At 46.8% G+C, this 25,924-nt stretch overlaps 1 protein-coding gene across 3 annotated transcripts in view; it reads left to right on the forward strand.

The window, feature by feature from the left end:
• GFRA2 (GDNF family receptor alpha 2) overlaps positions 1 to 6,197 on the forward strand; it is a 111,812-nt gene extending 105,615 nt beyond the window's left edge. For 2 of the 3 annotated variants that reach the window (XM_050940088.1, XM_050940091.1), the window contains 2 exons: positions 2,965 to 3,018; positions 4,753 to 6,197. In XM_050940088.1, coding sequence (XP_050796045.1) covers positions 2,965 to 3,018; positions 4,753 to 4,881 — 183 coding nt within the window. In that variant the 3' untranslated portion in view covers positions 4,882 to 6,197. The remainder of the gene's footprint in view (positions 1 to 2,964; positions 3,019 to 4,752) is intronic. The other variant, XM_050940089.1, reaches the window with a different exon arrangement.
• The last annotated feature ends 19,727 nt before the right edge of the window (positions 6,198 to 25,924 follow it).

Here is a 25,924-nt window from a genome sequence, read left to right on the forward strand (position 1 = left end):
TCCACTTTTCCTTTAACTCTGAACCGCAAAAGGATGAAAGGAAGAGATGAGTCTAATGGCCTCCATCTCACTTCACATTGAGAGATTTCAGTGCTTTTATGGCCATCTCCGGCACTAAACGGCCTATTGTAGTGAGATTGGGAGAGCTTCTTGTTAGTGCTTTTGTTCTTGAACTGTACCTGCTCCTTTCAGAGGCTTATTCCCTAGCCTCACCTTACCCTTCTCAGCTCTCTCTTGCAAGAGTGTCATGGGAGAGCCTGTCTTATGTATGATTGGCCGGTCTGCAGGCTTAGAACCAGTGGCTGGAACTGGACAAAACCCACAGCCCCTTTCAGACTGACACAAAATGGAAGAATAATTGTCTCGTGTACACTCTGGAGTAGCCCTGATGGTCTGCAGTCAGAGCAGCTGCACTGCTACCAAACCCAGGTGCAGCACAAGCAGCGGCAGTGGGCTCTAGGTATTTATGCTCCAGTTTTTAGCTGAGCCCTCCGAAGCCATGGAAACTTGTAACTGGAATCACCACCAGTTAGCTCCATTCGTGCAAACCCCAGCCTGTCCTTGTCTGTGCTTGTGCTGGCCCATAATGGCTGAGTCGGGGCTGTTACTGGTGGGAGTCCAGGCATAAAATAGTCTGTAGGGGCAACCCACCTGATACAGAATCTGAACTCTTCTCAGGGCTATTTCCCCATCCCCACAGCCCCTCCCCTGCAGCATGCAACAAGCACCATTCGCTCCTAAGCTACATTGAACTGCTTCTGCTCCCTGGCTGAATTCCGGTGTGGGGCTTGTCTTCACTAGAAAGGTAGGTGATGTTAGAACACAGCCATCAGGAGTCACAGAATCACAGAATCATACATCTTGCAGTCAGGGTCCACAAGGGCCTCCGAGTTTAATACCATGCCAGGGATTGAGCCTATATATAATTCCAAGAGGGTTCACCCACAACACAATGCTGAATGCAACAGTCCCAGCAAAGTCATGTTTGACAGCATGTCAGTTAACATGACTCGTCAAGGATGTGTTCTAACACAACCTGTAAAAGCAGCAAAGAGTCCTGTGGCACCTTATAGACTCACAGATGTATTGAGGCATGAGCTTTTGTGGGTGAATACCCACTTTGTCGGATGCTTGACGGAAACTTAACACCACCTGGCATTCCAGAGAAGACAAGGTCTCCTCTCCAGGTTTGTCTTCACTGCAGGGTTAACTTGCTCTATCGACACCTGAGTTAATGCCTCTCGAGTGCGAGTGGCCACACAGCAAAAAACGCTTGAGTTGCACTAGCTCCAGCATCTGCAGTGCTCGAACTCCATCCCCCATCCAACAAGCCAGCTAGCCTCAGTTGAAAGCAACACTTATCTTAAGCTAGAGATGCGTGTGTGTGGATGGAAATTGGCTCAGGGGCAACACTTGAGTTATACCTCAATATAACACTGCTGGGAAGACAGGCCCTTAGATAACTAGCCCATCTGATGCAGATTCAGAATTTCCTCTCAAAGGGTATGTCTACACTGCAATTAGACACTGCTGGCCTATGCCAAGTGACTCGGGTTTGCAGGGCTCGGTCTGTGGGTCTGTTTATTTGAGGTGTAGATGATTCGGCATGGGCTGCAGCTGAGCTCTGTGACTCTCCCACCTTGCGGGGTCCTAGAGCCTGGGCTCCAGTCCGAACCTGAACATCTACACTACAATTAAACGGGCCTGCAGCCCGAGCCCTGCAAACCTGTCAGCCGGCATAGGCCAGCTGCGGGTTCTTAATTGCAGTGTGGACGTACCCTGTGTGGGAAATTTTACATCGTTAGTGTTTGTGCCATGAGTTCCTCAGAGCAGGGACTGTCTCTTGCTAGATGTTTGTATGTCACCTAACATAGTGGGGCCCCCAACCCAGGTGGGGCCTGGTAGCTGTATTGCCATACAAAAAATAATAATGATATCTGGATTCATCTGCTTGAAGATTTTCAGGCAAGGAACACGTATTCAATCGAGTTTGCAGAAGTTGAATGAATATTTGCAGATTTATTTTGTTTGCACTATCTGCCCAGCTCTAGGCAGGAGTCCAGCAGAGAGGCTAAGCAGCCCAGGGAGCGAGGGATGAGAATTTTCTTTCTTCTCTCCTTCTCAAAGCTTTTCTGGCAGCCCCAGCATATGCAGAGCACACAGAGAGACTTAATGTTTCAACACCAGACACACACTCTGAACTGCCTTCAAATGCCCCATGCAAATGTGGAAGCCTGGTAATTGTAGGCCTGTGATCAGAATAAAAACAATTCGGGATGCCCTTGTAGGCCAGCTCTGCAAGGACAGTGGAAAACGACAAAAGTTCAGCTCCATTGAAATTGGGCTTAGTGTGCTCCGGAGGGACAGCTTGTTTGAGTGGGGCTGGTGGAATGAGTCAGGCCTTTAGAACTGAGGGTACGGAACAGGCCAGCACATTCTTTTCTTACCAGCTAAAGGGAATGATTTGTCTCATCCACAATGTAACATCAGAGGTAGATCTTACTGCTTTTTTTGGAGATTAAAGAGAAATGACAGGAAGGAGTAAGCTTGCTCTGGAATTGCCTGACAAAGATGCTTCCTCACACCCCCTTTATTCTGTCACAGACTGTGAGGAGTGACCAGTGATGTTCCGTGGCAGTTACAGGTGTTAGTCTCTGATCAAGCACAGTCTGTCCATGATGCAGCATGGATGGCCTATTATTTAAAGCACATGCCTGGGAGTCAGGACTCCTGGGTTCTATTTCCAGTTCTGTGAAGGAATGTAATATAGTGGCTCCTGTGCTCTGTTCCACTCTGCCACAAACTTAATGTGTCATCCTGGGTAAGTCACGTTAGCTCTTTCGCCTCTGTTTCCCCATCTATAAAATGGGAGTAATGATAGTTGGCTACCAGGTCTGATTTCAGGTTGCTTGAAACCCTAAGACCTTTGGCAAGACCTCCTGGCTTGTTCTCTCTCCTCCACAGGAACATGGACCGAAGCTAAACAAATCCAAAGAGCACAGTCTCTGCTTCTCGGAGGTATGTATCATGGCATCTCCTGGGAAGAGAGAAAAGGGCAGGCTGGAGAGCATGGAAGTGTGAGCATGGGGATGCTTTGTGCCATGCCTACATGCCAATAGAGGCAAGAGATGGAGTCAGATTCTGTTACAAATGAGGCTCAGCATATCTATTGGGACTATAAGGTTTCTCTAAGCTGAGCTGGTTTTCAAGGACTATATCTACAGGGCGACACTTTAAGAAATTAAAGAAAACAGCCAAGCTTTTGAAACCCTATGAGCCTGTTCCTACTCTGTTTCCACATCTTAGTGGCACTGTATGTGTGTATCCCTACTCACCCCTGTTGTGTTTTGCTGGTTCTAGAATATGTGCTAACTCTTAATTACAGCCCAATTCTGCAGTGTTCTGTATGTTCAATCTTAGGTGTTCCTATAGGGCTCCAGCCTGAGCCTGAGCGTCTACGCTGCAATTTTACAGCCCAAGTCAGCTGACCTGGGTCAGCTGCTGGTGTTTAATTGCTGTGCAGACCTGCCCATAGCCCCTGTCACCTTGGAATCTAAGTATTGTCCAGGCAATGAAGCAATGGGAAGTTGAAGGGGCCAAGCATCTTGCCAGAGAGTGCTTAGTATCTTAGGCCTTATCTATACTAGAGAACTGAACCATTTCTATTCAGCTGGATTAAGCACAAATGGTTTAGCGTGTCCACATTAGCCAGGCTGAATCGGTTTAAGGACCCTTTGCAGGTTTGCTTCTCATCCACACTAAAGCAAAAAGTTGCAATGCCCTCTGGGTACCTCTTCCACAGCTCAGCTTCTATATGCAGTGCATTCTGGGAGATTTCACAAGGCCAGTGGTGCGCCGTAGGATAGCAGTGGGAGGCATAGCATTACTGTTCAGCTAGACCGCGTCCATACTGGCATCATAACGATTGAGCTCAAAATGTGTTCTGTTTAGATCCGCTGAAGAAGAGTTAGCTCGGAACAGCTGTGACCCAGCAGATTTGTGAAGAGCTGGTTGACATGATTTTTTTTTCTTCAGATCTTGAAATGTTGATGACATTTTTAAATACCAAAAAAGAGGAAATTTTGGATGAAATTTTCACAAAAAAATTTACCTGTTTTTTCCCAACAAATTATAGAGCAGGGTTGATATTTTCAAAAATTTTGGGGGGAAACCCCTAAAAAATTTGGGGAAAAAACCAACATTTTGAAATGAAAAATTCAATTTTGAAGAAATAAAAAATATGAGGAAAAAATCCAATTTTAGAGACAAAATGAAAGCTCTTTGATTTCTTTGAACCCCCTCCCAAATTCAGAAGAAAATTAAAAGCTATTTCCCAAAAATCCCCACCCAGCCCCTGTAGCCAACCAGATCTGGCTACAGTTGGTAGCATGATTTTCCAGCGATGAGGGGAAAAGTCATTGGAACAAGCTACCAAGGGAAGTGGTAGATTATCCATCTCTTGATATCTTCAAGACAATATTGGATCCCTTACTGGAAGATATGCTGTAGACAGACACAAATTATTGGGCTCCATACAGAGATAACTGGCTGTTATTCTCTGGCCTGAGTTATGCAGGAGTCAAACTAGAAGATGTATTGGTCCCTCCTGGTCTTAAAATCTATGAGCAGTTAGAAACAGTGTTTATTACAGCAGATACATTATTCCAAGATAAGATCAGATGCTTGTCCCTTATGCAAACACAGAGCTCTGCCACTGAACTAAACTTCTGTTTTCCATTTCTGTGCCCACAGACACAGCTGACCACAGACATTATGCCAGACCAGAAGACTTTTGTGGACCAGAAGTCATCTGGCAGCCGACATTCAGCCAGGGGTATCCTCTCTGCTCTCCCATTCCTTCTCATGAAACTGGCATTATAAAGGAGAGAGGAGCAGCATTGTGAAGGAAATGCCAACAAAACCCACACTCGCGTGTGCGCACACCTAAAAACTCTTGCAAGAATTCTCTCTCTCAAGTTGTTTTCTCCCAGGGTTTCTGCTTTTGAGAAATTAAATAAAAGAGAATCCTTGTGTCAGACACTTAATGTGCAAGAATAGAGTTAATGCTGGCCCTGGAATCACTGACCTCTGGGTGGACATGCATCCCAGTGGATGAACTTTGATCATTTTCTTTTATAGGTACTTATGGTTTTTTCCTTTCTGAAGCAAGAACCTGAGACTCACAACAAACAGACTCACCCACACACGTATACACGCGTGCACACACAAACAATGGATCCAAAGCTGTGAACAGAACTATGGAGGAACAGGCGGTGACCTACTGAAGCTTTGGTGAAGGCCAAGGGACAGAGAATGACCTGCCACTTCCTGGATGGACTCTGACAGTGTCAGGATCACTATAGCTGTTTGCAGGAGGATGGAGCAAAGGATAGAGACCTTTTTTCCCTCCCCATGTTCAGTTTCTCTTTGCGGCTTGAGAATTCTATATGTTTAATTCCCACCCCAGATGAAGTCTGGTATTCTGTATCCTGGGAGGTCCCCATGCTAGTGTTTTACATCCTCCACTCAAACCACGGTGAGGCAGGTGTGTCTGTGGGGGGACAATTAATGTTTCACATGCGGACCCCAATCTCCCTTTTGAGGCTGCATCCCTGACTGGATGGGCAAACACTGGATCAGAATGCAGGCAACTCGGAACCCAGGGGATCTTTTGCCAGTTCCAAGGGGAGAGGAGTGTCTCTTTAAATCTTTTCCTTTCCTGGGGTTGGTGACAATTTTAAAATCAAACACAAAAACCTCCACCGTTAAAAGGTTGTCATGACATTTCCAAATTGCTCTTTCAATGGGGATCTTTTCCTTTATCCTGTTGGGTTTGGGTTGGATGGGAGAGGCCATCCATGAATGGGGGCCTCTGTATGTTACTCTTTTTTTGTTTTCTTTTGTTTTATATATACATATATAGTTATGTATATAGAGACCACCTATATCTACATATATGTATGTATATACATAACCATATACATATACTGTGTGGCTTTTTTTTGTAATTCTTTCTTTCCTTTTTTTAAAATGATCAAACAACAAAAATGTATTGTAAAATTTATTTTTTTTAATAATGTCTATAATGGAAAAAAAATAAACCAAGAACAAAAACGAAACCTTAATTCTCCCAGCCTCCAATGGGGCTTCGGGAACAGGAGAGCAACCAATAAGTTTAACCAATGGCTAAATAAACATCATAGGAAGCAAATGGTGTCCTGTTTAGTTCAAAGTGCCTGGCTCCTGCTGCTCTGTGGATGTCCTTGTGCTGGCTGCCGCCAGTGCCCCCACCAAGTGCAGCAGCAGTCAAGGAGGGTGGCTTCTAAACGGCCATTTATGGCACAGTTCATGGAAATTGGAAGCATAGGGCTGACTGGGCTGGCAGAAAGAAGGCATTTGTCCAGACTTGGTAGTCGGGTATCTTATGTTCCATGTGAGATCAGGTAATCTCTCTATTTTAGGTACTTATATGGCCCCATTACCACAGTGTCTGTTCACCTCATAGTCTCTCTGCATTTATTTTCACCACACCCCTATAAAGCTGGGCACTGCTGTTATCCCCAGAAACTGAGGCCCAGAGAGGCTAAAGGGAAGATTTTCAAAAGCATCTCAGTGACTTAGGAGCTTATGTCTCATTTTCAAACCTGACTGAGGTACTGAGAGCCTCATTTCTATTGGCTTTCAAAGGCTCCAAAGTGCCCGAGTCCCTTCTGCAAGTGAGACATAGGCTCCTAAGTCTGCTAGGCACTTAGGGCCAGTTTTTTAAAGCTATCTAGGCCCTGAAAGAAGCAGCTAGGCTTCTCACAGGATTTTAAAAAGTGCCCAGCTCCCACTGACTAGGTGCTAGCTGCATCCTTGGGCACCTAAACACCTTTAAAAAATCTGACCTCTAGTGACTTACTCAGGGAGACTGTGACAGAGCAGGGAAGTGAATCCAGCTCTCCTGAGTCCTGTCACCTAAATGCTGCCCCATCCTTTCCCATAACCCCACCTTTAGCTGTACTGGCCCATCCACCCTGGAATCCCACCCCCACCACTCCAGGTTCCCCATCAGGATTCATTGCTTGGAGGGGTCTGGGTTTTCCCTGTGGCCCTCCTCTGTAGAACGATTCCTGCACAGTTGGTTCATATATCCATCCAGCTCCTCTCCCCACATCTCTCGTTTACTCTTTAGAGATGCTTCTCAACGCCTGTGTGAGTGGCTTCAGGTGTTTCCCACTGTCAATGACTGGGGATGAAGAGCTACTCGCGCACCTGCCTACTTCTATGCTGTATGTGAAGGATCCCTAGCACACTCTGGAAACAATACCTGTTACTGATGGCATTAACATTACCCTCAGCAGTGCCCATCTTAGGAAGAGAGCTCGGTGCCTGCTCTCTTCAGCTCCTGGGCTTGATGAGTGGAGCTGTGTGATACAGATTCGGCAGGACGAAGCATGGTTTAGGGCTTGCACAACACAGCTGATCAGATATGAGGGTTTTTTTTGCAAAGCCTGGTCTGTATCCTGGTTATTGGATTCCCTTGCAGGGCAAGACGAGACTGAACCTCATTCTGCTTTGGGCCTTCCCCTGCTACCTTATGGCTGTGAGAGGGACGGCTCACTGCAAAACGAGAGAGTTGCATTATAGGCAGAAGAGCCACTGCTATGGCCATGTGTGTTCTTTATTCTGCAGAAATGGGCCCCCTTCACTGGAGGGGAAACAGCTTCTTCCTTATGAAACACAGAACTGTGTGATTCAATGGAGTGGGGCAGAAAATCACAGAAATCCTTCCCAAATCCTCCCACACACATACAAGCCCCCATCCTCAGCATGAACACATTCGACAAAGGCCTCCAAAGAGGAGAATCATGTTGTCCCAAAGGCTACTTGAAATTTGCTAGGGGAGGGGTTTTGTGAAGAGTAGTGAGATAAGCCCTCTCAGAGCCTGCACTGAACACCAGATGCCCTGTTGTTTAGCCACAAGTCCCCAGCCTCCTGCAGGAATGGAATCCTGCACAATCACAATTCCATGGTCTTTTTTTTATCACCATGTGGTGCATCCCCTGAGAACAATTTGGGCTGCACTCCTGCTTTTCATAACTTCTTATGGACCTAGGGGGGCTCAACTGATCAAGCTTTTTCATAAGCAAAGTTCCTGTTAAGACAGGGTATCTCTTGTACATATAGATGGGCCTGGACACTGGATGGATGGGGTGGACTGGTGCTCTGAGGTGGTACTGAGATTCTCTTTCTCAGGTGCTTTGCTGGCTGATTCTAGCTCACAGGCTCAGAGTCTAACTGATCATCAGATTCAGGGTCAGGAAGGAATTTTCCCCCAGGTCAGTTTGTTGATGTCCTTGGAGTTTTTCTCCTTGCTCTGCAGCGTGGGCTGTAGTTTGCCTGCTGGGATCATCTGGATATAGCTCACCATTACAGAGGTGTCAGACATTGGTGCACCTTGGTCCCTCCAGTTCTCTGTCGGTGGCACATAACAGTTTATTCTCTTGAGGTCTGTAATACTTTGTCTAATTCTCGCTGTTGAGCTTGATGTAGCGATGTTGTTGCGTGGCCTGACAGAAGGTCAGAGTAGGTGATCTGGTGGTCCACACTGCCTTTCACTATTTGAGCCATATGTGTCACATATGCTTCATTTACTGACCAAACTAGTAGCTACCATTCTCATCCCAGCAGAGCAAGCAGGATTCAATTGCATTAACCCAGTTACCTGCTAAATTCTGATTCTCTTCCTCCCACCCTTACCTTCATGGTCAGGGATGATGCAGAGAGCAGAGCAAGAAGAGCACAGCTCAGTTTTCCAGGAGTGAGTTGGAGCCAGAAAATTTAGTGGGGAGAAATAAATGTCCTCTTTGAAATTTGTAAAACTAAACAAATTTGATGTGGAGGTTGCCAAGGGGAAGATAAATATGTCACGTCTCTTGCAGAAGTCACTTTGCAAACCCAAACTGCTCCTTAATATATTCACCCCTATAACAGCTAAGGGAATGACAGGCAGTGTAAACAGAAAGCCAGATGTGCTAAGCAGTTTGGTGCTGAAAAATATCAGCAGCTATCCAGGACTCCAGGGGACGGGGGAGAGGGAGTAATTGAATGCCTGGCATGTGGGGTGTTTAGGGCCAAAGTTTGTGTGCCTTTTGCTGGCTAAATGCCAATTAAATCAGCAGGACTTGGGCCTCAGAAAGAACTGAAGGATTTTGCCCTGAAAGCTGATTTTCAAAAGGAAAAACAACTTGGATTGGATCTTTTTTTGTGGAAATCTGAATTTTTTTCCCTGCTTGTTTTTTTTTTAACCCTAGAAATATCAGGAATGTCAAGCCTTGTTCAAAATAATATCCAAGTTTTGGAAGGGAATATTAATCCTGCTGCTTCCAGGCATGAATTTGTTAGTCTGTAAGGTGCCACAAGAATTCCTTGTTGTTTTTGCTGATACAGGCTAACTCAGCTACCACCCTGAAACCTGTCATCCCTAACAGAGGGGGGTAAGAAAGAAAGTTCTTTTAGAGGCAGGTTATTCCATATCTGCCTACTGCAGAGCTGCTTGCACCTTCTTAGGCTGAGCCTGTATAGTAATCTCGATATGTGGTGGGGTGTATTCCCTAAACAAGCGATGAAAGGGTTAAAGTGAGTCGGAGAGGCCAACTAACACACAGATGCTTAATTGAAGATGAAGCCGGGTTGGGAAGGGGCTGAGAAAGGACTATACACAGGGAAAGAGCAGCACAGAAATGGGGCTAGAGGGAAAGTGAGAGGAACCTTGCAAGGACTGTTGGGGATAAGAGTGGGTCAAGGAGAAAGTCTGGGGGACAGACAAACAGATGGAGAGCTAGCTAGTCATGGGATCCTTGCCGGAGTAGAGAAGGCTGATAAGCAGCCAGGGTGTAGTGGTGTCATTTACTATGGAACAAGAGGGGCAATTGCCCCACCCAGACTTTTCATAGGCCTATCTATTCCATTATGTCCATATTTTGGGTGCCCCCGCAGCTGAGCTTGCAGGATGTAATATAATCGCATATAATATTCTCTATGGTAATACAACTTTGAGCTGTGCCCTGCCCCTCTGCCCGCCTCTCCCCCCGCCAAATTTTTCTGAAATGATCTAGGGTGGAGCAGACTCTGGTGATTTGCCCTGAAAAGAGAGCAGAGGCTGAACTAGGGAGAAACCTGGGAGGCGTTTAACTGGGGAATAGAGGAGGGGAAGCTGGAGAGGGATGCAAGGTTAAGCCCAGGGAAGGTAGCAGTAGATTTAAATACACTTGTTGGTTTGTGATTTTATTGGGAGATTCCAGGGGAGGGCTCTGTGAGTCCCAACACTGACAGTTGGGCGAACCTAGAGTGGTTGTAGGGGAGAGAAAGGCCCAGTAGGAAGAAGTCTGGTGGCATGAACCTTGGGTGCCTGTCCTGGAGTCCTTGATTGGAGCCCAGTGGAAGGGGTTAGTGGGCTGGTTTCCCCTGTTAGCTGGTTGTGTGGGGCCTTGAGAGGGGGACAAAGATAATGGAGAGCCCTGAGAGAAGGGTGTGATGACCATGGGGCCCAGAATCTGGGCTGAAACCCCTTTTAAAAAGAACATTTGGACTTTTAGTTGTGAGACTAGGGGTAGGACTGAATCATGGCTCTTCCAGAGGGCTGAGTTATGGGAAGAGAGACCATTGCAAGGCAAGAGCAGCTGTCAGCAGAGGGAGCCAGATGGAGAAATGTCTACTACTCTCTTGTGCTATCTTTTGCAGGAGGTCTTGGCTGGAAATATAGACTGAGAGCTCTCTCAATCACTAAGCGCATCTTTAACAAGGATATCTTTCCCTTAAGAGTCTCTCAGGCATTAGCGTTAAAGAGATAATCACTAGGAAACATAAGAATCACTCCCTCTCTTGGTTAAGTGAATTTCACATGCTTGGCTTCTCTGATGTCATAACCCTATCAAATTTGGCCCTCCATAGAGTCTTGTTTTCTAATAGAAAAAATTCAAACCCATCCCTGACTTTTTCTGGCCTTCTCCATCCAACATGAAGAAGCACAAAAGGCACAAACCATGACTTCTCCAGACCCCACTCCCTCTGCTCAGCTGTCACGTTCCAACCACCCCAGAACCTCTCGCCTCTGTTCCATCTGGTTCTTCCAGGGCCCAGTGATGATTGAGCCTAGTCCTAATTTAAACAAAAAAAAGCTCCCAACTGTGCTTCATGCTGATTCAACAGCTAGTCTAGGCTTCAGAGAGACAATCCTGGAATCTTCTTGCATAGGCTCCCCAGTCATGAACCAGGTGCTGTACAACCTCAGAGCAAAGGGGTGGTCCCTGCCCCAAGAGATTGCAATCACTTGGGCTGAGCAGCATTCTTGGGAACTTTGACCTCCCACTTCCAATAGGCGATGAACGCCCTTGATTTTCAGTGAGTTCAATGGACACTGCAGTACTCGGCCCTTCTCTTTTCTCATGCGCCCAGGGATAAAGTGATCTTGGGTTTGTTTGCTCCTGAGATAGCATTGCTGCAGAGAGAGGCTTGTTCCTGCAGGGCTGTATTACTCAATTCAAAGCAGTTCAGGAGGTTGCAAACTCACGGAGTTTTTTTTTTTTCCTAAACAGAGAGCACGGCCTTGGGTTGCTGAACAAAGATATCAAGCCAGGGTGCTAATTGTCTGTGTGCTGCTCTCCCTGTGTTAGAGCTCGGCTCAGCATGCAGCCCCTGAGATCTGGCAAACACATCTCCCATATTTGGCAGGTTCCTCCTCAGCATAGTGACTCCCATAGCCCCCGTTAGCAACTCTCTGAGCTGTGCTATTTCAATTACTCTGGCAGCATGGCAGTGGCTTCCCAGTGGGGGCTGGTAGGTGCCGTGCTGGAACGTGCTTGTAACTCAATGGCACAACGTGATGGGGGTTTTGTGTAGCACATCAAAGGCAGCTTGCAGCTAGTGTGCAAAGGAAGCCGGGGAAGTGAACTGATGTTGACGTTATGGACCATCCATCCAGCTGTTCAAAGCAAGCTCCTCTCACAAGAGGAGGCCTGACTGAACCATGATGAGGCTTTCCCCTTCCCTTTCATCCTGCCAGATGATGTCATTGGTTTTATGCAGCTTTCCCAACAAAAAGGAAGTGCCTCCTTCAGATATCCCTGCAACTCCCATAACATGAGATACCACCCCGTCCTTTCAAAGTGCCGGCAAGATACTGACATCTTCATCGTTCCAAAAGGAAGCCTAGGCCAAGGAAGCCAATGTCCCTGGGTTTTTAGTCTTGACTGACTTGCTGCTGAGAAACATTCCATGTGCCCAAGTGCAGGTGAAATATGAAATTAAAGAACTGGTTGGCTTAAATTTGGTGCTATGTGTTGTAAATAAAGACCCTGATTAGCAAGTGAAAGAAAGCCTTGAAAATAATGAATGATCAAGCCAGAAGGGATGGAGTAGGGAGGATGTCTGGCTCACATAATTGAGATAAGGAGAAGTTTTGAAAAAGAGTCTCTGTGATGACTTCAGGCCTTTTAAAATAAGACCTTCCCATCCCACCTACCAATGTTCTCTTAAAAGTAAAGCCTATGTGACTCCAGACACAATGAAAAAACTGTTGGACAGCAACAAGGAGGGGAGGAAAGGCCTTGGGAAAGAAGGAGGCTGTGATTTTTATCTGGATTAAGATGGAAACTAGGGGTGAATTGTCTCAAATTGGTTTGTAGCTGAAGTCAGTAATTAGCAATGACATCGTTTTTTAGTTAAAGGCTCTAAAAAGAGTTATGATTTTGAGGGTGCTTAGTCAAACCCTATCTGATCATACTGGCGCACACCAGGATAACAGGGTTTTCTCCAGGTCTGGCCTATTTTTAAGTGTACTAATCACGTGCTTATGAATACTTTATTACTGTATTGGATGTAATGGTTGCTTATTTTTAAGTTGTTAGGCATGTTTAGAGCTATTGTATGGTGTGCCATTTGGCCTTTGGACTGAAAGGAATTTATTGTTAAATTAGTGTCTAGCCTCCCATATTAATAATATCTAATATTAATAGTTCCAACATCAAGTGGCTTATACCCACTGTGCTGTCTGAATGCTCCAGTTGGGAGACACCTCTGTGAAGTCAAACCTTCTAGGTAAGTGCTTCTCAAAGTTGGGCCTCCGCTTGTTCAGGGAAAGCCCCTGGCGGGTCCGAACCTGTTTGTTTACCTGCCACATCCACAGGTTCAGCTGATCACGGTTCCCACTGGCCTCTGTTCACCGCTCCAGGCCAATGGGGGCTGCGGGAAGCGGCACAGGCTGAGGGATATGCTGGCTGCCCTTCCCACAGCCCCCATTGGCCTGGAGTGGCGAACTGCGGCCAGTAGGAGTCGTAATTAGCCAACCCTGTGGATGCAGCGGGTAAACAAACCGTCCCAGGCCTGTCAGGGACTCTCCCTGAACAAGTGGCAGACTGGCTTTGAGAAGCACTGTTCTAGGGTATCTAAGTCATGCACCCCCTCTGTGCTGCTGGCTATTCTGGGTACCACTAGGTACTACCCACCAGCAGTTCTGCCAAGCATTCCCCATTCAGCCAGGTGGAATGTATCTGTTGTGCAGCTGAATGCCCCCAATGTATGTAGGTGTAATTATACCTTCTCTGACACAGTTCCAGCCACACAGGTTGTACCGGCGCTGCTAAATATTTATATCCAAGATAAGACTATATCTGCTGTACTGATGAATGTGCCAGTTCCACTCAGGTAGCTCATACCTACTGTGCTGCTGAATGCATTGTAGCTTCTAGGCGGAACAAATTTGTTGTGGGGCTGACGGCAGCAGGTTTAGGATGAAAAATTCTGGCCATATCCCCCAAAGCCTTGCTAAACCTCTTTTCTTAAACAAACTGCTTTTTGTCAAAGCAGGGAGTCGGCATGAGGAACAAAGTGCTGACTGCCTGATGCAGCTGTGTCATAACATTTTTTCCCAGATCTGGATCTTAGTGTCCAAAATATGGGTGTTAGCATGAAAACCTCCAAGCTTAGTTACCAGCTTGGACCTGGTAAAGCTGCCACCAGCCAGGAATTATACAGTGCCTAGCTCACTGTGGTCTCCCCAAAACCTTCCCTGGGGGACCCCCAGACTCAGATTCCTTGAGTCTCACAACAAAGGGAAAAAACCCCTCCCCTTGTTTCCTTGTTACTTCCTCCCAGTCTCCCCTCCCTGGACGACCCTAGGAAATTCCCTGCTTCCAGGCCTGGAAACTCAAGTACTGAGAGAGCTAATCTCTCTTTCCCCCCCTCACCCAGAGGGTATGCAAAGTCAGGCTTAGTAAATCTAACACAAAGAGATTTTCCCCTTGACTTCTTCCTCCCACCAATTCCCTGGTGAGCTGCAGACTCAATTCCCTGGAGTCCCCACTAAAGAAAAACTCCAACAGGTCTTAAAAAGAAAGCTTTATATAAAAAAAGAAAGAAAAAGACATTAAAAATAGTCTCTGTAATAAGATGACAATATACAGGGTCAATTGCTTAAAGGAAAAAAATGAATAAACAGCCTTATCCAAAAAGAATACAGTTTAACACATTCCAGCAACTACACACATGTAAATACAAAAGAAAACAATATAAACCTATTGTCTTACTATCCTTGTACTTACAGCTTGGAAACAGAAGATTAGAAAGGCAGGAGATAGAAGAATCACTCTAAGAGCCGAGAGGGCACAGACACAAGACAAAGAACAAAGAACTCACACCCAAAACTTCCCTCCACTCTGATTTGAAAAAGTCTTGTTTCCTGATTGATCCTCTGGTTAGGTGTTTCAGATTACTTCTTTCCAGGTGTAAGAGACATTAACCCTTAGCTATCTGTTTATGACACACACCCCTAATTGCAGACAGTGGGGAACCTCACTGGTGGCGATTTCCTCCTAGAACTTTAAAATAAACAGATTAATACAGCACATGCACCTTTACATATACCACTAAGTATATAACTAACAGACTTTTACATTTTAAGAACACTTTTTAACTACTGGATTCTGGGAAACTCTCACGGGAGAGAGCATCAGCTACTTTGTTAGAAGCTCCTGAAATGTGCTGAATTTCAAAATCAAAATCTTGGAGAGCTGAACTCCAACGAAGAAGTTTCTTGTTGTTCCCCTTGGCAGTATGAAGCCACTTTAGCGCAGCATGGTCAGTTTGTAGCTGGAACCGCGGTCCCCAAACATATGGGCGTAGCTTTTCCAGGGCGTACACAATGGCATAGCATTCCTTTTCACTGACTGACCAGTGACTTTCCCTCTCAGACAGTTTCTTGCTGAGAGACACGACAGGATGGAAGTTGTGATCCGTTGCTTCCTGCATGAGAACTGCTCCTATACCACGCTCAGATGCATCCGTGGTTACAAGGAATGGCTTGTCAAAGTCCGGGACCCTGAGCACAGGGTCAGACATGAGCGTCGCCGTAAGTTGGGTAAAGGCCTTTTGACACTCATCAGTCCACTTAACTGCATTTGGCTGGGTCTTTTTGGTCAGGTCGGTCAGTGGGGCAGCGATTTGGCTGTAGTGTGGTACAAATCGCCTGTAGTACCCGGCCAAGCCTAAGAAGGATTGAACCTGTTTCTTTGACTTTGGGACAGGCCACTTTTGGATAGCATCCACCTTGGCCTGTAGGGGGTTTATGGTTCCTCGACCCACCTGGTGTCCCAGGTAAGTTACCCTGTTTTGGCCTATTTGACACTTTTTGGCCCTAACAGTTAGTCCGGCCTGCCTGATGTGTTCAAAGACCTTTTCCAGGTGTAGTAGGTGTTCGGGCCAGGAGTCTGAAAAAATGGCCACATCATCGAGGTAGGCAACTGCATAATCTCCCAGTCCTGCTAGTAGACCATCTACCAGCCTCTGGAAGGTGGCGGGTGCATTTCGAAGCCCGAAAGGAAGGACATTAAATTCATACACCCCCGCATGGGTGACGAATGCTGACCTTTCCTTGGCAGGTTCATCTAGCGGTACTTGCCAGTACCCGTTGGTTAAGTCTATTGTAGAGATGAACTGGGCACGTCCCAACTTCTCCAATAGCTCATCGGTGCATGGCATTGGATAGTTGTCCGGACGAGTTACCGCATTTAGCTTACGGTAGTCCACGCAAAAGCGTATTTCCCCATCTGGTTTGGGTACCAGAACCACTGGAGATGCCCATGCACTGGTAGATGAGCGGATTATACCCATCTGTAGCATGTTCTGGATCTCCCGTTCTATAGCAGCTTGGCCGTGAGGAGACACCCGGTAGGGTGGGGTTCTAATGGGGTGAGCATTACCTGTGTCAATGGAGTGGTATGCCCATTCAGTCCGTCCTGGGGTGGCTGAGAACAATGGGGCGAAGCTAGTGCACAGCTCTTTGATTTGTCGCCGCTGCAGACGTTCCAGGGTGGTTGAGAGGTTCACCTCTTCCACGCCACCGTCTTTTTTCCCATCGTAGTAGACACCTTCAGGCCACTCAGCATCATCTTCCTGGACTGTAAACTGACAAACCTGTAAGTCTCTGGAATAGAAAGGCTTGAGAGAATTAACATGGTACACTCTGGGCTTTAGTGAGGAATTGGGAAATGCTATGAGGTAGTTAACAGCTCCCACGCGCTCTTGGACCATGAATGGCCCTTCCCATGATGCTTCCATCTTATGGGCCTGTTGCGCCTTCAAGACCATAACCTGGTCTCCTACCTTGAAGAAACGTTCTCTGGTATGTTTGTCATACCAGGCCTTTTGCTCTTCCTGAGCATCGTTTAGGTTTTCTTTAGCAAGGGCTAAAGAGTGTCGGAGGGTGCTTTGTAGGTTGCTTACAAAGTCCAGAATGTTAGTTCCTGGAGAAGGTGTAAACCCCTCCCATTGCTGCTTCACCAACTGTAATGGCCCCTTAACCTCGTGGCCATACACAAGTTCAAATGCTGAAAACCCTAAACTGGGATGTGATACAGCCCTGTAGGCAAAAAGCAACTGCTGCCACACTAGGTCCCAATTATTGGAGTGTTCGTTGACGAATTTACGTATCATAGCTCCCAAAGTTCCATTAAACCTTTCCACCAGGCCATTGGTTTAATGGTGGTACAGGGTGGCAACCAAGTGGTTCACCCCATGAGTTTCCCACAGTTTTTGCATGGTCCCTGCCAGGAAATTAGATCCTGAATCTGTAAGGAAGTCGGAGAGCCAACCTACCCTGGCAAAAATGTCTGTTAGGGCCTGACACACAGCGTTAGCCCTGGTGTTGCCTAGAGCTACTGCTTCTGGCCATCGGGTAGCAAAGTCCAAGGAAGTCAATACGTACTGCTTTCCTCTGGGCGTCTTTTTTGGGAAAGGACCCAGAATATCCACAGCTACTCGCTGAAATGGGTCCTCAATTATGGGGAGTGGCTGGAGAGGGGCCTTTTCCCACTCTTTGGCATACCTCACAAGACTGGACATACTTGGCAACGTCCTTGCCCATCCCCTCTCAGTGGAAGGACTTCCCCAATCTGTCTTTGGTTCTGTTCACCCCATCATGGCCACTGGGATGATCATGGGCTAAGCGTAAGAGCTTCCCCTGGTACTTAGTTGGAACCACCAACTGTTTTTGCGGCTGCCATTCTTCCCGGTGTCCATCAAAAAGAATCTCCTTGTATAAAAGTCCTTGGTCTGTAACAAACCGGGATCGGTGAGAAGACCTGAGAGGCGGTGGGGTGCTCCATGCCGCTGCCCAAGCCTTCTGAAGGCTGTCATCTGCTTCCTGCTCAGTCTGGAACTGTTCCCTTGAGGCTGGGGACATCAGTTCTTCCTCAGACTGGAGACTTGGACTTGGTCCCTCTGGAAGCGATGTAGGTGATGGGGTTGTTTCCGTTGCTGGTGAACCGCTCTCCACTGGTGCACCTGAGGGTATTTCAGGCTCTGGCTGAGCCTTTTGGGTATGGCTGTCTGTTGCTTCTGCCAGTTCTGGCTCACTGGCGCCCTCTGGCATTGAGTTTGAAGTTGTGGTTGCAATTGCTGGTGCTGGTTGCCGTTCCAGTTCCGGGCCTGGGACTGGAGGTGCTGTGGCTGTTTCAGTGGTTGGCATGGAATCCGGGTCCACTACCCCTGTCTGGGTCTCTGGTAACACAGACGGGGCGTCTGTGGACAGCTCAGGAACAGGAATGGGTCTGGTAGCTTGCCTGGTTTGGCTGCGTGTAACCATTCCCACTCTCTTGGCCCGCTTCACCTGGTTGGCCAAGTCTTCCCCCAGTAGCATGGGGATGGAATAATTGTCATAGACTGCAAAAGTCCACATTCCTGACCAGCCTTTGTACTGGACAGGCAGTTTAGCTGTAGGCAAGTCTACAGCTTGTGACATGAAGGGGTAAATTGTCACTTGGGCCTTTGGGTTGATGAATTTGGGGTCGACGAAGGATTGGTGGATAGCTGACACTTGTGCCCCCGTGTCTCTCCACGCAGTAACCTTCTTTCCGCCCACTCTCAAATTTTCCCTTCGCTCCAAGGGTATTTGAGAGGCATCTGAGCCTGGGGATCTTTGGTGTGATGGTGGTGTAACGACTTGCACTCGGTTTGGGTTCTTTGGGCAGTTGGCCTTTATATGTCCCAGTTCATTACACTTAAAGCATCTTCCAGCTGACTGGTCACTGGGTCGAGGTGAGTTACTGGTGACTGGTGAGGTGGAAGAATAGGGTGTCTGTGGCTTTCCTTGGGTTGTAGGTGGGGTCTTTGGCTGACCTCGGTTGTAGGGTTTATTGACAGTGTGCCCTCTGGGGTATTCATTCACCTTGACAGTAGCTTTCTTGCTTTCTGCCACTTCCATCCATCTGGCTCCAATCTCCCCCGCCTCGGTGAGATTTTTGGGTTTTCCATCTTGTATGTACCGTGTTATGTCCTCAGGAACACCATCCAAGAACTGCTCCATTTGTATGAGGAGGTGCAGTTCTTCCAAGGATTTAACATTGTTTCCTGATATCCAGGCCTCATAATTTTTTCCAACGTAGTAGGCGTGTCTGGGAAATGACACATCTGGTTTCCACTTTTGGGTTCTGAAACGCCGACGGGCATGATCCGGGGTTATCCCCATTCTTAATCTGGCCTTGTTTTGAAACAGTTTATAATCGTTCATTCGGTCCTTTGGCATTTCAGCCGCCACCTCTGCTAAAGGTCCACTGAGCTGTGGCCTTAATTCTGCCATGTACTGGTCTTCAGGGATGCTGTACGCAAGACAGGCTCTTTCAAAATTTTTTAAGAAGGCCTCGGTGTCATCACCTGCCTTGTAGGTGGGAAATTTCCTGTGCTGTGGAACAATCATTGGCGCAGGGTTGTTAGGATTGGCTGTGTTTTGTTGCTTAGCCTTTTCTAATTCCATGGCCTGTCGGTGGGTCTCCCTCTGGAGTTCTATCTGTCTTTTGTAGGCTGCCTCTTCTTCTTGTTTCCTTCTGTGGGCCACCTCTTCTTCTTCTAGTTTTCTTTTGTGTGCTGCCTCGTTGGCTACTTGTTCTCTTTTGTAGGCTGCCAGTTTGATGTTTTCTTCCTTTTCTTTCAGCTCCACCTCTTTTTGTCTTTTTTCCAGTTGTCGCCTGTGTTCACCTTCTTTGATTTGTTCTTCTGCCTCACTTTTTTCCTTGGAAGTCATGGTTCCTGTTTTCTTGTGTTGGGGTGCCCTTTGGTGTTTATTGTCTGAACTGCAGGCTCTCTGTTGCCTCCTGGGGTCTGCCTAGCAACAGTGCCTTTTTCCCTTTCTTCCTCTAGCTAATCTTTTAAATGTAAAGTAAACCAGAAAAACCACTTTATTTGCATGTGTATTGTGCTGGGTACTTGACTCTCAATCGGAGTGCTATTGTCTCACAAAAGACCCTTAATGTTCCTTAATGGTTCCTTGCTTAATATGCAAGCTACTGCCAGGAGAGAACAGAAAAAAAATTTCTCTCTGGTTCATTTTAAAACCAAACCCTCTCTGCTTAAAAGCCCCTAGCAGAGAAAAGAAAAATATAATATTCCTACTGGCTTCTGGATTCTATCTATCCCACAACGCTGCACACCTTGTCATAACATTTTTTCCCAGATCTGGACCTTAGCGTCCAAAATATGGGTGTTAGCATGAAAACCTCCAAGCTTAGTTACCAGCTTGGACCTGGTAAAGCTGCCACCAGCCAGGAATTATACAGTGCCTAGCTCACTGTGGTCTCCCCAAAACCTTCCCTGGGGGACCCCCAGACTCAGATTCCTTGAGTCTCACAACAAAGGGAAATAACCCCCTCCCCTTGTTTCCTTGTTACTTCCTCCCAGGCTCCCCTCCCTGGATGACCCTAGGAGATTCCCTGCTTCCAGTCCTGGAAACACAAGTACTGAGAGAGCTAATCTCTCTCCCCCCCTCACCCAGAGGGTATGCAAAGTCAGGCTTAGTAAATCTAACACAAAGAGATTTTCCCCCTGACTTCTTCCTCCCACCAATTCCCTTGTGAGCTGCAGACTCAATTCCCTGGAGTCCCCACTAAAGAAAAACTCCAACAGGTCTTAAAAAGAAAGCTTTATATAGAGATAGAAAAATCACTCTCAGAGCCGAGAGGGCACAGACACAAGACAAAGAACAAAGAACTCACACCCAAAACTTCCCTCCACCCAGATTTGAAAAAGTCTTGTTTCCTGATTGATCCTCTGGTCAGGTGTTTCAGGTTACTCCTTTCCAGGTGAAAGAGACATTAACCCTTAGCTATCTGTTTATGACAAGCTGAGATAAACTGAAGGGAGTGCCCCTCTGATGTCACAAAGAGCAGTGTTGGAAGGCACCCATTCTAGCTGCTAGGGAAGCATTGGAACATAGGGTATGACCCCCTGGCCATCTAGTCCAGTGTCCTGTCTCTGACAGTGGCCACATACAAGAAACAAAGCAGATGTGGGGTAATCTGGCCTCCACAGATGTCTCATGGTGATCTCTCAGCGTTAAAAGTTGGCTTCAGCCCTAAACATGAGTTTTAAGATCCCTGCTGATATTTTTGTTATCAGTCATGAAAACCATGGATATTCTTTTCCATAGAAATGTCCAATTCCTCTTTGACTCTTAAGTTCTTGGCTTCTGTGACTTCCTGTGGCAATGAGTTCCACAGTTTAATGTGCTGTGTGGAAAAAGTGTTTGTTTTTATTTGTTTTGGGTGTGCCACCTTTTAATTTCATTCAATGACCCTGTCGCTGGGTCATCACCCTGCTCTGGCCCAGAAGGGATTAAAAACAGCTCTGGGAAAGGGCTGTCCCAGGAAGCCAATAGGAAAAGGCTGGGATGCAGCTAATCAGGGCCAGGATGGGCCCTATAAAAGAGCTGCAGGGCCAGAGGGCAGGGGAGTCTTACTCTAGTCCTTGAGTGGGAAGGGCTAGCTGCCTGGGAGCAAGGTACCCGAAGTGGAGCAGTGCTGGGGAAGGGCAAAGGGAGCTGGGGAGCTCTAGCCTGGTAAACAGACATTAGATCATATACAGGCAGTAAAGTGGAGTTTGGGCAAGGGATGTATGCTTATCAGTCTCTTTAGAAGAACACTTTAGTGGCTGTATTTCAGCCATTCATGGAACTCTGTGAAGCCATCCTGGCAAAGATGGTGAGTCTTAAACCAAACTCTTGCAATAAATTCCTGATGTATATTTTGGTGATTGGCAGGTGCAACCACAGCCTCTTCCTTTGGTGATGTGAGGGTTAAAAGGTTTTATAGAGCATGGATCTTATCACAGTTAGGTTATTTTCTTTTAATTGACAGCATTGATTTCATTAGACTGATTGGACAAAGAGCATGTGAGGGGAAGGGATGTCTGCTCCCATGTCACAGGAAAGGCAATAATATCAGACAGCATATCAAAAAGAAGGGAAGTGACGTTACAAGAAAGAATGAGGCTGGACTGTATGTCACATGAAGGGACGGGAAGTTGACGTGTCACAGGAAGGAAAAAGGAGGTGGGAAATTTTTCTGAATAACTGACACTGCTGTAAATCACAGGGACTCCAGCTACACTGAAGGCACATTATCTGATAGAGAAAAGGATTTTATTTGCATAAAATTTTCTGGAACAGTCGTTTCTGAGGAGAGGCATGAATGGAAGGAACTCAAGCTGTGTGGAGCAGCTCTCCCTTCCACTGAAGCCCTGGCCAAGTCTCATCTCCTAGGGAGCTGGAAGAAGGCTAAAAGGGGGTGAGACTAGATAACCCTTGGTGGGTTCCTTCTGACCCTATGATTCTATGATAAGACTCCCACATCTTGGGCTAATGTTTAGGCAGCTTTTCAAATCTCTTCCTCTGGTGATGGAAGCTTTTATAGTGTGTGGTCCACTGAGAATCTCCCTCGTAATTTCTCTCTCTCTCTGTCACGGAGTTTGGGGAAGAGAAAGCCCTGCACCCCCGGTTTCCTGCGATTCACCATGACTCTCAGCCAGCCAGTAAAACAGAAGGTTTATTAAGATGACAGGAACACAGTCCAAGATGGGTCTTGCAGGTACAGACAACAGGACCCCCTCAGTTAGGTCCATCTAAGGGGGGGCCCAGAGAGGCGAGAGCCCTGTCTGGGCTCCCCTCCATTTCCCAGCCAGCTCCAAACTGAAACTCCCTCCAGCTGTCTCATCCAGCCTGCCCCCGGCTCCTCCCCCAGCCTTTGTCCATTTCCCAGCAAAGGTGTCACTGGCTTCAACCCCCCTCCTGGTTCTCATGTTACATGCTCAGGTATCTGGCCTCAAGGAAAGTCTCCCATCCCCAGTGCAGCTAGTCTCAGGAAAACTCCTCTGCAACCTTCCCAGGTCAATACTCCTCTCTCCCTGCTGCATCACAGGCACCCACACAGAATTCAAAGAAAACTTTAAGAACATTCCCAGTTTGTCACACACTCTCATTCAAATTTTCATGGCTTGAGCCAGGCCCTGCAGTTCAGAGAAATCCTCCGAAGGAAGGGAAAATGCTCTGGCTTTTTTCACCCAGTTTCGGTTTCAGCTCGGCTAGAAGAACAGAAACCTTCCTTCGCCATTCTTGTTTGGACACAGCTCTTAAAAGGCAGGGAAATGAGAGAGAGAGAACAGAAGTCTTCTCTTCCAGTCTTCTTTATGAGCACAGCATGCATTTCCACTCCAATGCTTATTGTTATGCATTTGTATTCCAGTAGCACCTATAGACCACAACTGAGATCCGGGGCCCATTGTGCTGGGTGCTGCACAGACACATTAGAAGACATAGTCCCTCCTCTGAACAGTTTACAATTGAAATAGACAAGACAAAGGGTGGGAAGAAGCATTATTAGCCCCATTTCACAGCTGGAGAACTGAGGACACAGGGAGAGATCACATCTCATTTTTGCACATGAAAAGGGTGGCCAGCCCTTCCAGAAGGTTTGATATGTGTACCCATCAGGTGCTGGGCTTTATAGAAAATCTGGCCATAAAAGTCACCCTGGGAGCTGCCAGGTGCTGAATGTTTCTAAAAATCTGGCCCTTATTTAGGTACCTAAATGGGAACTGTGCTCCTCTGAAAACACAGCTCCAAATGTGGGTTCTGAGCCTTTGAAATTTGGATTCTGAGTTCTTCAAAATCTGATGTATGTGACTTGCCTGGGCCCAGGTTTCTTGAGTGCCCATGAAAAGCCTGACACACAGAACAGCCTCTCTCTTTTGGTGGCCATATCACACCCATCACTGTAGTACCAATGGCCAACACTCCTTCTTTTCTATAGTCTCTGCTATCCCTTTGTTATGGCTGCCCTGGATGCAGCTGCTCTTGCAGGTAAGAAGGAGGAATATCAATTCCTTTTCCTGCAAACGAAGGCAGCTCCTTCAATCAAATAAACAAAATTCAACCAGTGATTATTTCATCTGCCACGGAGAGCACTTAGCCTTGGCCTGACTCAAATAGTGAGGGCAACGCCGATGACAGCCGACGACCTTTGCAACATGCAGAGGTACTTAAAATAGATGGAATGGCACCTTTGCCCCCTTCTAATTAACTTGATGTTATCATTTAGACTTTAATAAGCACCCCAGAGCCAGCATGCTGAGGCAGGTGCCCTCTTTCCCCCCTGTTCTTAATTCTCTATTAAATAAGTTATCACCTTGGGACTCTCTTGACACTTCTAGCTTTCCTGTGAGCAGATACTTTTGCCTCATTAACAATTCCAAGCTGCTTCACTTCACAGGAACTGTTTTCCATTGTGCTGTGTTTAATTTTAAAGACACAATAATAGCCTTTTGCATGGGCATGGTGTTTTTCCAGCCCCAGGCCTCAAACTGCTTTGCAAAAAGATAAATACCACTAACGTTCTGGAAGGGGAGAAATTGAGGCCTAGAGAAGGGGAAGTAACTGGCCCAGAGCTGTACAGCAAGCCAATAACAGAGCTGAGGTCTAACCCATGAATCCTAACTCACAGGTCTCAGCAGGGTGGCACTGGCTAGTGGCATGTACAGCAGCAATGAGGGCTTGATTCTGCAAAGTGCTGGATAGACTCCCAGGAATAAGAACACCCCCTAAGAGCCTGACTTCCAGTCGTTCAGCACACTGGGAGCTGAGCAAAGCTGGTCAGGAGAAGGGTTTTTTCCCCACAGAAAATTTCAAGTTCTCAACAGCAGTTTCTAACATTTCATCACCCATTTCCCCCCACCAAAATAAATAAATCCAATAGTTTTTGACTGAAAACACCACCCCGCACATTCTTGTCCTGTTTTGGTTTTTACAGTGAATAATCAAAAACTTTCAGGCAAACAGGCACTTTCCATGGAACTGGTCATTCTGTCAACAACAACAAAAAAATCCATTGAAGAATTTTTGAGGGAGGTGTTTCCACCAGCCCTACAGCTGAGCTCTTTAGGGGGGAAAAAAACATGGCTCCATTTGACCTGACCACAGTAGTTCAGCTTGCAGCTTACTTTATGATCCCTGTGTAAGTCCAGCAGCAGCAGGGTTAAAGAGAGCAAATGGAAGAAGTAGATTATTTTGTTTAAGAGTGGAAAAAAAAAATCAGCGCTCACTTCTTTAGGTAGGTAATTGCAAAAGCCTTCACAGGCCAGGCTGTGGTGCTTGTTAGAAATCACCATGCCCATTACGCGTGAGCTCAACAGCTGCCTCTCCAAATGAGGAAGGAAATAGATCCAATCTCGGGAGGACGATGAAACTGAAAGATTCTAATGTGCGCAGAGAACAAACAGAACTTCATAAAATAGCTTATTGTGTCAAACTGCTTCCCTTATGGTAATTGTCTCTCAGCCTCCACCATCTGTGGGCAGGAGGGGAACCTGTGGGAAAGGAAGGGAGAGACTGCAAACCTTGAAGAGATTTAAAGAAAAAGCAAGACTCATGGCCACTTGTAAACAGCAGCTCCACACAGATGCCATGATGATGGGTATGGCATATAGAATAAGCAGAACTTGCGTAGGGCAAATTCTGTCATTCTTACTTGTGCTGTATTTGTTACAGTAGCATCCAGAGACCTCAGCCAGCAACAGGGTCCCATTGTGTTTGGTGCTGTATGGACACACAGTAAAAGGCAGGGCCTGCCCCAAAGATCTTTATAATTTAAATAGATGAGACAAAGGCTGAGAGAAGGGAAGTATTGTTACCCTCATTTTACAGAGGGGGGAGAGGGAGAGATTAAATGACTTGCCCAAGGTGTTTCAGGGAAGTTGTGGCAGAGCTGGGACCTGGACTCAGATCTCCTGAGTTCCAGCTGTGTACCTTAACTCCCAGGCCAACCTCTTGCCAGTATAGCCCACATTTCAGTGATCTGCAGGGCTTCCCTGAGATCTTTCAGTTACAAGGTGGAAGAGCAGCTCCATCTCCTGGGGCTGATATGGGCAATATTTCACATCCCAGCTGCACTTGGACAACTGATGTACATAGCAAGCCCATTCCCTTTTCTCCTGGATCTCTCGCACACATGTCTCCAGCTGTGGCTAGCTCAGATATTAACTAATAACTTCTTCTCCAGGATCCTCCAGCATTTGGTAGCCAGCCCTGCTTGGCACTGGCCAACTTGTGTTCCCACAAAGAGACAGC

The sequence above is a fragment of the Gopherus flavomarginatus genome, chromosome 2 (genome assembly GCF_025201925.1).
Source record: "Gopherus flavomarginatus isolate rGopFla2 chromosome 2, rGopFla2.mat.asm, whole genome shotgun sequence".
Classification (NCBI taxonomy): Eukaryota; Metazoa; Chordata; order Testudines; family Testudinidae; genus Gopherus; species Gopherus flavomarginatus.